Source organism: Pinus tabuliformis, chromosome 4_1 (assembly GCF_031772625.1).
Source record: "Pinus tabuliformis cultivar Carrire ecotype Pingquan chromosome 4_1, CPIR1, whole genome shotgun sequence".
Taxonomy (NCBI): Eukaryota; Viridiplantae; Streptophyta; class Pinopsida; order Pinales; family Pinaceae; genus Pinus; species Pinus tabuliformis.
The window spans coordinates 754,964,453-754,977,949 of NC_142303.1; the positions used below are offsets into that span (position 1 = coordinate 754,964,453).

Below are 13,497 nucleotides of genomic sequence, written 5' to 3' on the forward strand. Positions count from 1 at the left end.
TGCATCTTGACTTTTTTACAAGCAGTAAATGCTACTAAGCACTAGAAAGATGTTCTAATTTCATGTCGAATCACTGAATAAATGTCAAAAATATTGTTTTATAATATCAATAGATAAAATCTTCTTGATATGTTTACAATGAGTAATCATTACACAATGTGTCAGAGTAAATTCTATTAAGCACTCAAATGATGTTACATTCTATCATTGTAATGTAATAACTATAATAATATAGTTCTCCATGAGGAGTTCAGAGGTGTGAAGGAAGATTCCATTGTGCTTCCTCTGCACCTCCACACTCAACAATTATTTTAAAAACTATAACCATTAAACTTTATAAAATTAATTAATATAAGTAAAACTTTGGGGAAAAGAACATAATATGTTGACAAGTCATTGATTCCAAAATGTCGTAACATCATTTTATTCGTGATTGCATCATTTCTTCCTTGTTACTTGCTAGTAAAATATGGCACGAACAAACAAGAACCAAGAAATAAGAACTAGTAGCAAAATTCAATAGCCTTTTATTCACATAAGCTCTAAATATATGATACTTTTACCATTACTCTAGTATGAATGATGATTTTGATAGTACTTACCATTATGTTTTGAAAATATATATGTTAATCATAGGATTATGCCTTAAATAAGTTTTTTAATATACGCTAATCCACACTATGGGGGGGTTGATATGTGTAGAGGGGTAACATATGTACAATTGTAGAAATGAGGGAACAAAGTTTATTCCACAGATATCCCTCTTTCGCACATCCTTCAAATTTTCTATAATGGATATTGGTTATGGAGCCATGTAGATCTTCTTGATTTGTTTACGACTAGTAAATACTATTAAGCACTTGAACAATGTCCTGATTACACATAAATTCACTGAATAAATGCTGAAAATACTATTTTATAATATCGATGGATATTTTTTTTGGTTTGTTAACAAGCAATAATCATTACACAATGTGTTAAAGTAAACACTATTAAGTATTTGAGTGATGTCCTAATTGCACATTGATTCACCAAATAAATGCTTATGTTTATCGGGAAGGGAGCTTTTGTTAATCATAGGATTATGCCTTAATTATTATTTTAATATGCTATTAAGAATTTGAACAATATCCTGATTACGCTTTGATTCATTGTTTACTGGCAATAAAGGTTTTGTTAATTGTAAAATTGATTCTTAATTAATTTCTTTTATATATTTGTTAATCCATGCTCTGAAATGTTTATTGAATCTATGCAACATTTCGTCAAAATGTTGTTTCCATATGAGGCAATGTGTGGAAGAAGTGTGTGGAGGGGGTTTGCACTTCATTTCAATTTTCTATGATGGATACTAGTTGCGGAGACCTATGAATCTTCTTGACCTGTTTACAAGCAATAAGTGATATTAAGAACTCAAATTATGTGTTGATTATGCGTCGATTCACAGAATAAATGTCAAAAAGACTATTTTAGAATATCGATAGATATGATTTTCTTGATATGTTTGCAACCAATAATTATTACACAATGTGTTAGAGTAGATGCTATTAAGCACTCAAGAGATGTTCTGATTGCGCATCGATTCACTGAATATATGTTAATAATACGACTAAACTTTAATTAATTTTTTAATGCCAAGTGCGGAATCATTTGCATCACAATTATTATCCATCACAAACATTTATGTCTCGACACAATTTTCTCATATATGGATACCCTACACACTTGTCATTTCTTGCATGTTTTGGTATTAAATGCTTTCAATAGTTTTCATGCCACATGTTGTCATTGCAAATGTTTCATGGTATAATATTTAGTGAAAGTACAATTAATGCTTTGATTGCATGATTAACGCTAATGTTTTGTTATGGAAAAAAAATGTTTACTTTTCTCGGTAATCCTTGATTTACTGGTATATGGTGAGTTTTTTTAGTTGTTGATGTGTACAAATGATATGGGTGACATGCTTGTGTTTAGCCCCTGTAAAGGTGACATGTGTTAATCAAATAAACACTCGCATTAATTCTTTGGTTAAATCACATAAAGTTCACCATCTTACGGTTTATGTTATGCCACATTCTCTTCCAGTTCTAAATTATACACTATGAATTTTCACTGAAAACTAATAACCACTGCCGTTTATCACTTATTTTGGTAGTATAATCATCTTGCCACATTTTCTTGCTTTTGGTGATATGCCATTGCTCGACGTGTGGAGGAAGGTTTCATTCTACTTCTTCCGCACTCCACATAATGAAAACTTCCTCCGCAGTCCACACAATGAAAGTTTGCTCCACATCTCAGAGTGAAATTGATATATTAATTTTGTGCAACTTAAGTTTTTGAGTATGCACTTGTTGAGTGTCTACCTCGCCTCCATTTAATCCAGATTCTTAATTTTCTATATCTTTAGTGGTTTAGGGCAAATGTTATTACATCAAGGTGCGGAGGTGCGAAAAAAATTTTCATTGTAAGCAGTGCAGATGTGCAAATTGCAACAACAAACCGTTCTCAAATAACAACAAAATGCAAACCCCGCACAAAAACGCAGGGACTATGCTACCTACAACTATCACCCTTATAATTAAAAGAAAATTATCTTTAACCTATAAAAATTGACATAATTAATGAATTAAGCTCACCCATATTGTTGATCCCTCAACCATTCTCTTTGAAACAAAAAATATGTCACTGGATAAAGTGTAAATCCCAATCAAATCATAACCTCGTAGCCTTTATAAAGGCCATCAAGGTAAAGCATGGCTTTATTTAAACAAATGTTCCTTGGATTAGAAAGAACATGAAAACTCTTCCAAAATTATGGTAAATATTTATATATTACCATTCATTATATTTACATTTTAACTATAAGTACTTGTATGCAATTTTTTATTATTTATTTAAACAAATGTCGCTTGGATTAGAAGGAACATGAAATCTCTTCCAAAATTATGGTAAATATTTATATATTTCCATTCATTATATTTACATTTTAACTATGAGTACTTGTATATAATCTTTTATTATAATTATATTAATTTTTATCATTTTGAATTTTAAATACTATTTTTCTTATATTTTTTTTGTATTTGTATTTTATATGGTTGGTATTAATATATAATGTAATTTTTTTCCATTTAATATCTTCATAAATGGGTTTTTAGCGTTTGTTTATTTTGAAATGTAATTTAATCTTTTTGTATTATTAAATTTTAAATTTGTATATTGTTAATTGGATTTATGATTTTGAATGTTTGAGAGGAATGAATGAGTTCTTTCACAGCCAAGTTCAATTCTCAAAAGTGACATGATAAGTTTTGAGATAATGGGTTTGAGCCCACAAGAACTGAAAGATTTATATTCTTTATATGAATAAAAATCAAATCTATGATAGATATCCAAATAATTACTTCATGATACATTTCATACTATCAAGATTAAAATAAATAATAAAAATTAACAAAACTATAACTTTATTTTATATTGTAATAAGTTTTTTAACCATGGAGATTCATCTTCACTTTACTATGGAAATTCTTAATTTAAAATAAATTTTGTTACAATACGATGCACAAATACCATTTCTTAATTCCACCCTACTCTAAATTTAAATTTCTAACGCTTTAATAAGAAAGACATGTTTTTAACCCTTAAATCCACATTAATACTAAAATGGTTTTTTTTATGAGTAACATTGATTTTTTACTATTATTAATATTTTTTCTGGATGCTAAATTTCGAATAAATTTTAAAAATGAAAAAAAATTACGCATTTCCCTATTATCTCCTACGAAAAAATAATTATAATTAAAATAAAAATATATTATTATTATTATCTTTAAATTCTCTTTTCATTTAAATAATTATTTATTTTCATTTAAATAATTATTTATTTTTATTTTGAATCTCTATATATAATCAATATTTGATTCAATTTTTTATATAACAGTGCATCATTGACATATTCTTTAGAATAAAACATTATCATCCAAAGACAGTCACGCCTTTGGAAAGTCCGTTATGATGTTCATTGCATAGATTCCGGAAGTCAATTTGTTTGAACTGCACCGCTAAAACTTTTAGTCTCTTTTAAACAACTTGCAATATATGATTCACGCCACTTATAATTGAAACCGAATTGGCATGATTCTTGTGAACAAAGTTCAGAAGATGGAAAAGTGAGTTGAAGTCACCCATATTGGATTCCTCGGCCATTATTAGTGTTAGCTTTGAAACGAAAGAGATAGGGTCTTGAGAGATAAAGTGTAAATTCCAACTCAATCACCACATCTCGATCTTTATGGGCCCATCGAAGGCATGGCTTTACCTAAACAAACATACCTTGGATTTTTAGTAACCCTGTAAAAATCATGGTAAATGTGTATATATTTGACATTCATTATATTCATATTTTAGGGATTTATTTATATATTATATTTTTATTAATTTTTATTTTTTAAAATTTGAAATATTATTTTTTTATTGTTATATTTTATATGGTTTTACATTAATATGTAATGTAATTTAATTCATTTTAATTTTTAATATATTAATATTGATATTTTCATAAATAAGTATTTGAACAATATCCTAATTATCTTTCAATTCATTGTTTATGGGTAATAAAGGCTTTGTTAATTGTAAAATTGATTATTAATTAATTTTTTTTATATATTCGCTAATTTGTGTCATGAAATGATGATTGAATCTATGTAACATTCGCCAAAACGTTGTTGCTGTATGAGACAATGTGCGGAAGAAGTGTGCGCAGGGGGTTCACACTTCATTTCAATTTGCTATGATGGATACTATTTGGGGAGACTTATGCATCTTCTTGATTTGTTTACAAGCAATAAATTTTATTAAGCACTTGAATTATGCGCTAATTATGCGTCAATTCGTCGAATAAATGTCGAAAAGACTATTTTATAATATCGATAGATATGATTTTCTTGATATGTTTACAATCAATAATTATTACACAATGTGTCGAAGTAAAAGCTATTAAGCACTCAAGTGATGGTCAGATTGCGCATCGATTCACTGAATATATGTTAATAGTACGACTAAACTTTAATTCATTTTTTAATGCTGAGTGCGAAGTCGTTTGCGTCGCAGTCAGTATCCATCATTGCAGGTTCCTACACCTTTACAAACATTTATGTTCGACCAAATTTTCTCATATATGGCTACTGTGCACAGTTGTCCTTTCTCACATGTTTTGGTACTAAATGCTTTCAACGTTTTGCATGCGCTTATTGTCATTGCTAATGTTTCATGGTATAATATTTATTTAAAGTACGATTAATGATGTGATTTCATGATTAACACTAATGTATTGTTATGGAAAAAAAATGTTTACTTTTATCAATAATCCTTGATTTTAATGGTATATGGTGAGTTGTTTTAGTTGTTGACGTGTACAAATGATATGGATAACATGCTTGTGTTTAATCCCTGTAAAGGTGACATGTGTTAATTGGATAAACACTCACACTACTTTTGTTAAATGACATAAATTTCACCATCTTACAGATTTTGTTATGCCACGTTCTCTTCCAGTTCAAAATGATACACTATGAATTTTCACCAAAAAATAATAACTAAGTCTCACTTGGCTAGTGTGTTGTACTGCCATTTATCACTTATTTTGGCAACATAAGCATCTTGCCATGTTTGCTTGCTTTGGGTGATATTCCATTACGTGAAGTGCAGAGGAAGGTTTCATTGTGCTTCTTCCGCACTCCGCATAATGAAAGCTTCCTCCACACTCAAAGAAATAGTGAAATTAATATATTAGTTTTGTGCAACTTAAATTTTTGAGTATGCACTTGTTGAGTGTTTACCTCGCCTCCATTTAATGCAAATTCTTAATTTTCTATATCTTTAGTGGTTTGGGGCAATTGCTATAAGGTGTTGAGGTGCGAAAAAAGATTTCATTGTAAGTAGTGCAGAGGTGGACTTGCGAAACAAACCGTTTTGAAATAAAAACAAAATGCAAACCCCACACAAAAAAGTAAAGACTATGCTACTCTATAACTATCACCCTTATAATTAAAAGAGAATTATCTTTAACCTATAAAAACATGACATAATTAATGAATTAGGATCACCCATATTGTTGATCCCTCAACCATTCTCTTTGATACAAAAGATATGAGACTAGATAAAGTGTAAATCCCAATTGAGTCATAACCTCTGGGCCTTTATAAGGGCCATCAAGTTCAAGCATGGCTTTATTTAAAAAAATGTGCTTTGGATTGGAATGAACATGAATTCTCTTCCAAAATTATGGTAAATATTTATGTATTGCCATTCATTATATTTACATTTTAATTTTGAATATTTTTATTCATTTTATTTATGTGGTATTTTTTTTATTATAATTATATTAATTTTTATTATTTTGAATTTTTAAGTATAATTTTTTTTATATTGTTATTTTTTTTTTTATATTATTGGTATTAATATGTATTGTAGTTTTTTTATTAACGATTTTGGATGGTTGGGAGGAATGAATGGGTTTCTTCAACCTAAGTTCAATTCTCAAAAGTAACATGATAAGCTTTGAGATAATGGCTTTGAGCCCACAAGAACTAAAACATTTATATTCTTCATATGAATAAGCATCAAATCTATGAGAAATATCCAAATACTTACTTCATAATACATTTCACACTATCAGAAGATTAAAATAAATCTTAAAATTAAAACTATAACTTTATTTTATATTGTAATAATATTTTTAGCCATAGAGATTCTTAATTTAAAATCAATTTTGTAACAATACAATGCACCAATACCATTGCTTAATTCTACCCTACTCTAGATTTGAATTTTTAACCTTTAAAAAAAAAACATATTCTTAAACTTTAAAATAAAATTAAAATATTACACAAATCCCTAAAGGAAAAAATCATTATAATTAAAATATAAATATATTATTATTATTTTTAAATTCTCTTTTCATTTAAATAATTTCTTATTTTTATTTTAAATCTCTATATATAATCAATATATGATTCACATTTTTTATTTTTATTTTTTCAGCACGAAAAAAAGCTATATGATTGTATTATATTCATCCAACATATATGTACAGCAATATTCATATGGAAACCATCAGATATGGCAAGTGTAAAGTGGATCAAAACCACATAGAGAGAAAGGATATAAGGAGCCTTTTCAGATCTGCTATATATAGATCATATGGAAATATATTGCTAAATGCACATATGCACATAATGATAATTCGGAAATTCAGTCCCATGAGCCAAAATTATGTATGCAAAATACAAAATTAAGAGTCAAAATGTTGGGGAAATAGAAAATCATACCAATTAAACTTCACTAAATAGAAAATTATATAACCGACATGGAAAAATCTTGGATTTGATGAGAGATATTGTCCACAGTGTCACTGACATTCTCTTTAGAATAAAGATTATCATCCAAAGACAGTCACGCTGTTGGAAAGTCCGTCACCTTTGTATGATGTTCATTGCACAGATTTTGGACGTCAATTTGTTAGAACTGCACCGTTAAACTTTCAATCTCTTATATGATTCACACCACTTATAATTGAAGCCGAATTGACATGATTCCCGCCCCTTATAATTGAAGCCGAATTGACATGATTCTTGAAAACAAACTTCGGAAGATAGAAAAGTGAGTTGAAGTCACCCATATTGGATTCCTCGACCATTATTATTATTACCTTTGAAACGAAAGAGATAGGGCCTTCAGAGATAAAAGTTTAAATTCCAACCCAATGACCACATCTCGATCTTTATAGGCCCATCAAAGGCGTGGCTATACCTAAACAAACATACCTTGGATTTTTAGGAACCATGTATAAATTAGGGTAAATGTGTACATGTTGACATTCATTATATTTATATTTTAGGGATTTTATTTATATATTATATTTTTATTAATTTTATTATTTTAAAATTTTAAATATTATTTTTTTCTTATTTTTATTTTTGTTGTATTTTATATGGTTTAACATTAATATGATTTAATTTATTTTCATTTTTAATATATTGATATTGATATTTTCATAAATAAATGTTTAGAACTTGTTTATTTAAAAATATAATTTAATATATTAAATTATCTTGTAATCTTAAATAATAAATTTTATATTATTAATTATAATTATATTGGAAAATGAATAAGATTCTCTTCAATGGAGTTTAATTCCCAAAAATGATATGACTGAGGTAATAGCTTAATACCTGTTGGTAAAAAAAAATAAACCACCAATTTCCTTTCCATCTGCTGAGGCTTTCAAATAACAAAAAAATATTGAATTTTGCATCACACATTGATTAGCATAATCTCATATTGACATGAGTAAATTTATATTTTAAATGAGTGCTAGATTACTCATACCAATTCGTCTCAGTGAAAATTATTTTAATGGTGAGTACTTTCCACTTAGCTCATCTTCGTTCTTAAAAGTGTTTAATTAAATACAAAAATCGGCGAATCTCGATGGTACAATGACTTGGCACTATCATATTCCTTTAGCCTTATTGTTCAATCCTCGCTTCATTATTTTCATATATAGAACTGGATGTGCATTATCCATTTGTCCCCTCGTTTGGCTATTTCCTCATTTCAATGGGGTCCTGCTGGCAAAAATGATTCTTGTACTCTTCTGCTTTTGGGATTGCCACTCTTTTACATGGTCACATTCCATTGATCCACAGACATAAATGCATGCTCTGCTCAAACCAATCTCCCTTTCATTTCTTCGAGCTTTTCTCTGCTACCTGCTGCTCTAGAAGTTAGTGCTCTCTATGCCTTTGTTGCTTTTTTTTACTTCCTTGTAGTCATCTGGTCTGTTAAATTTTGTCAGTTCATCTACTTTGGATTGTATTTGGATTTTGATTTTCAGTTTTGTAAATTTAGGACTTGAATATAGCTTTGGGTAGCTTTTGAGACTGTAGGTTGGAAGGTCCACAAGGCCTACTTACAATAACGAAAACCCTATAATTCTGATACAGGCAAGGCTGGTTTAATCTTGAAGTTATTTGAATGCTATCATTGCAGTAGCTGTAGCTGTGGAGTAGCTGTTATCAATACAATCAACTGGTCTGTAAGTAGCAGGGCATGCGTGTTTGAGTCAGATTCTGAATTGTGCAGCCAAAGATCCCATTTTTGTTCACTTTTGTTCACATGCTATTCTATGTAGCGTTTGATCTATTCCATTGCTGCATATGCTTTTGGCTCTCTCGTACAAATATTGTCTCATTTTTCTCCATTGCTGCGGATAGCTATAAGGCTGTATCGTTTGGGTTTCGTTGAAAACTCCCTCTCTGCGATCATTACAGGGCTTAATATCTTTCCTGTTGAATTGGGTACATGTTGGCATCTCTAATTCGAATTGATTCATCACAGGCAGCAAAAGGAGCTGTAATACAGCAAGAGCGCCAACATTTTCATTTATGGAGCGGACAGATATTATCACGCAACGATCTCAAAGGTTTGGCCCTGTTTGGCCCTCTTTGACAGGGCTGCAGTCAAATCAGATGCTTACTTCTAATTCAAATCAAATGGACATTCCCAAAAATTCTGTCCTCCCAATCCGTCCAGTAGAATTCAGTGGAGAAATATATGATATGGGCAGTACCCAATACAACAATATAAACGTTGCTGCTCATCTGAATGCTTCTGGGGCCAAAACTGCAGTGCCCACAACGAAATCAGTGCGTGTGTCTGTGGACAAGAGGTGCCCAACTCAGGATTCATTGTATTCTTGTAGGGCCAATGGGGAGGGCAGCTCATTTTCTCGGATCAATTCAGCCTCTGATGAAGCAGAGGATCAACCAGTGATACACGTGAGAAAGCAAAGAAAGATGTTGTCTAACAGACAATCAGCGAGGAGATCCAGGCTCCGGAAACAACATCAGCTGGACGAGCTAAGCGCTCAGGTTGCTCAGCTGACAGCAGAGAAGGCACAGATAGTGGACCAATTCAATATTGCTTCACAGCATTATGCTCATATAATAGAAGAGAATTGCGTCCTAAGATCGCAGGCGCTGGAACTGAGTCGCAAGCTCCAGAGATTACACGATACAATAAACGCCCAATCACATGGTGGCTTTAAAACCATGGGTATTGAAACTGGGAATCGCAGTGCTGCACATCTAAGCTTCGAATCAGGCACCATTGCTCATTCCCGTATCTCGTCTGATCTCTTGTTCTGAGGCCCAAATTCATTGTGGTTTTACTTATTAGGTGTCAGTTGTATAATGCTTTATCCTATCATGGACGAATTGGCTTTGATTAAATGGAGTGGTAATATGCAAATGTAAAAACCAGCGAAATTCGGCAGAGTCAAATTTAGGGCGTTGTCATGGGGTATAGTAAACCATGTCATGGATGACTTAGTTTGGCTCGGTATCACTTATTCATTTAGCAGAGTCGATGTAGTTTCAAAAAAAAAGAATACTGTGTATATTTGAGACTTTTGTTTTAGTTATTTTTTTTATTTTTTTATTACAAGAATTATAATTTTTTATTTTTTATTTTTTATTATATTATAATAATGATTTATATTTAAAATAAATAATTAAATATTTAAATCAAATAAAGAAAAAGACAAAATTTTGATTTTTAATAAAGTATTGTATGTATTATCTCCACACTTAACAGCATATTGAATTATTTGAAATTAAATAATTTCACTTTAAATAAAATAAATAAATTATTTGAAATGGAATTTGTTCCCTTTAAATAAAATAAAGAAGACGAAAAAAAAGTATAAAGTTGATAGTAATGTGTCATCAACATTCAAAATTCTTTTCTTATTATCTCTGGTGCAAGGAAGGTATAAAATATTCATTAATGGGTTGAATTTTAAATACTTATCCTTTTACCAAAAACCATATGCATATTTGTAATGTGAATAAATTTTTTGGATTATGATTGGGCAAAAGACTTTAGATTTTATTTGGTAATTATGTTGTTGTCACTGTCAAATTTTCATTGCATCTTGGTCATTTCACATGACAAGATTTGTTTAACAATGTAAACTTTAAAACGGGAATTCTGGCCAAAAAACCCCGAAAAAATATCAAAAATAGTGCTAAAAACAAAAAGTGTGTATACTCGAACAACAGTTTGTTTGTTTGTTTGTTTTTTTTTTTTTTTTTAACGGTCAATTTTGAACATGTTTTAAAAATGGTATTGAAGATGAAATTTTCGTGCAAAAAACACCCTAAAAACGAAAAGTGTTGATATTGGAACAATGGTTTTTTTAGGGTCAATTTTCAACATTTTTAAAAAATGCCAGTGAAACCGAATTTTTATGTGCAAAAAAACAGTGGTCTATGAGAAAAGAACACACTAATGTTTTTGGTAGAATAACATTTTTCTTTTCTAAGTATAAATTCAACATGTTTTAATAATGACCATAAAGATAAAATAATGGGATCTGAAATACATTAAAATTCTATTAGTTTTCATCCAGGTTGTTAAACATATAATAATATCATACTAAAGATCGTTAAAATTCTAATTGTTTTCAACCATAACATTAAAGATAAAAAAATTTGGAATTTTTTCAACTATAAAATTAAAAAACCATGACATTATGAACAAATTACATGACTAAATTAATCAAAATGTCATTATTTGTATATTGCATGAAACATATATTATATCTCTAATTTAATGTTGCATTGTAAATATTCTAAACAATAAAAATCATCATAATTAAGACATATAATCCAACAACATAAAAATGACTCATAACTTCTGATTTAACACCATATGGAAATCAAAATTTTAATTTCAAGTTATGATGCAAACATCAGTGATATAAATTGTCTTAGACAATTATTCAAAATCACTCATATTTTCTTATGCACCATCAGAATTCACATCTTTAGATGAATGACTGGATGCAAACGAAGATGTTCCATATTCTTCTCTTTCATCAACTAGTGCCCCATCTGAGTCCACATGCATGCCCACCATTTTAGGTTTCAAAATTCTTTTGGATCTATAACTGGTTTCAACAGACTCTTATTTCAACATTGTTCCTTCTAGTAACAACCCTTCCAGAATCTCTATCATCTTGAAGCGAAGAGTTCCTCTCTTAGTTAAATTGAAGTCATAAACAAGTATGTCAACATCCTCCAATTTTAAGAGGTCTGTGTGGCGACGATTTATATTTGTACCCTTTCTTTTTCTCTTTCCGCCAATTTTTTGTCAACTACCATCTCTGGCTTATACACACCATTGAATGGGTGTGTATTTGTAGCATACCAATGTACCTCAACACCTGTAACATCCTCATTTTCTGTAAATACTTTTATAACCTTAGCAACCCAGAATGGATAGCCATTGGGATCTCCATCTGCTACCACTACGATCATTTAACCCTCCTTAATATCTTGTATTGAACCCCTGTAAAGGTCTTCTATGGCTTCACATTATGCATGAGATCTTCTGGAACCAATATACATTTATCTTTCCTCTACCTGTGAAGAATTAATAATACCTTGAGATTGTTGTTGTTCAACAATGTTTATTTCCTCATGTTCATTTGACACATTTTGTGGCCAAATAAATGGATTTTTCAAAGGCATATCTTCATTTTTTGTTGTTGAAATGATATCACTTTGATTATTGAAAAATGACTCCCATCAAACTGAATGAGCAATGTCAAAGTACTCATATGTATATTTAATACATTTTTTAATTTCTTCTAGGCAATCAAAATAATTTATATCTCTATTCTGTCTGCGTGCATTATGAATTTCACCAACTGATTGTAATAACAATATTTATGATGCAAATATTAGATGATCTGGAATGAAATTCAAAAATTCTAAACCTGATGACGGTGTCCATTCTGCAATGGTTGAATACTTCTTGCCCCATATTAGTGTTTTCCCATCATTTTTTTATACGAAATTGATGTTGGAAGCTAATGTCATTAAGTTGTTCAATGTATTTCTCTTCACCATGCTATCCCAGAATAAACCTTCGCATGTCAACAGTTTCTTCCAAGACATCAAAAGTAGGCTCTGGTATGTATGATTTCTTAATACATTCAATTAATGATGGCAAGCTCGCAACTTCCTTCCTCCTCAATGTGACTGAAAAACTACTGAACATCTGATCAATATGGTTACGAGTGTGTCCAACAAGAAGGAAACCAACCTTTACCTTCTAAAAAATTCTCAATTCAACAAGCATGTTTAGATATCCAAAAACAACTTGATTTTTGTTTTCACGGCAAGCATTGTCCAATTGTAGATACAAAACTTCAGGAAGATTACGAGACCAATGAGAAAAAACATCATGAATTATGGTTATTGTCAGATTTGCATCATTATGAATATTTGGAGCTGTGAAGTACACCCTTGGCAACATTTTCCCATTGAAGACCATACAACTGACCAAGTGATACTGAATAAAATTTTCCTCCTGTAAATTTTTGGGTGTGCAAACAAAATGTTGTAAAAGTGCTTTCTT

The 13,497-nt window shown here is 30.1% G+C and overlaps 1 protein-coding gene across 3 annotated transcripts; it reads left to right on the plus strand.

Annotated features, from left to right (window-relative positions):
- Positions 1-8,629: 8,629 nt before the first annotated feature.
- Positions 8,630-10,446, plus strand: LOC149178348 (uncharacterized). 3 transcript variants are annotated; one of them, XM_089423622.1, is made up of 3 exons: positions 8,631-8,794; positions 9,015-9,106; positions 9,409-10,446. In XM_089423622.1, the coding sequence occupies exon 3, from the start codon at positions 9,456-9,458 to the stop codon at positions 10,215-10,217; it is 762 nt and encodes a 253-aa protein (XP_089279748.1). In that variant the 5' UTR covers positions 8,631-8,794; positions 9,015-9,106; positions 9,409-9,455; the 3' UTR covers positions 10,218-10,446. The 3 variants fall into 3 exon arrangements, with proteins under 3 accessions (XP_089279749.1, XP_089279748.1, XP_089279750.1); XM_089423624.1 differs by having other exon boundaries at positions 9,015-9,102; XM_089423623.1 differs by having other exon boundaries at positions 8,630-9,106.
- Positions 10,447-13,497: the final 3,051 nt, after the last annotated feature.

Bases quoted from the DNA above. Each gene is read 5' to 3' on its own strand.
- LOC149178348 (XM_089423623.1), top strand. From the start codon at position 9,456: ATGGAGCGGACAGATATTATCACGCAACGATCTCAAAGGTTTGGCCCT.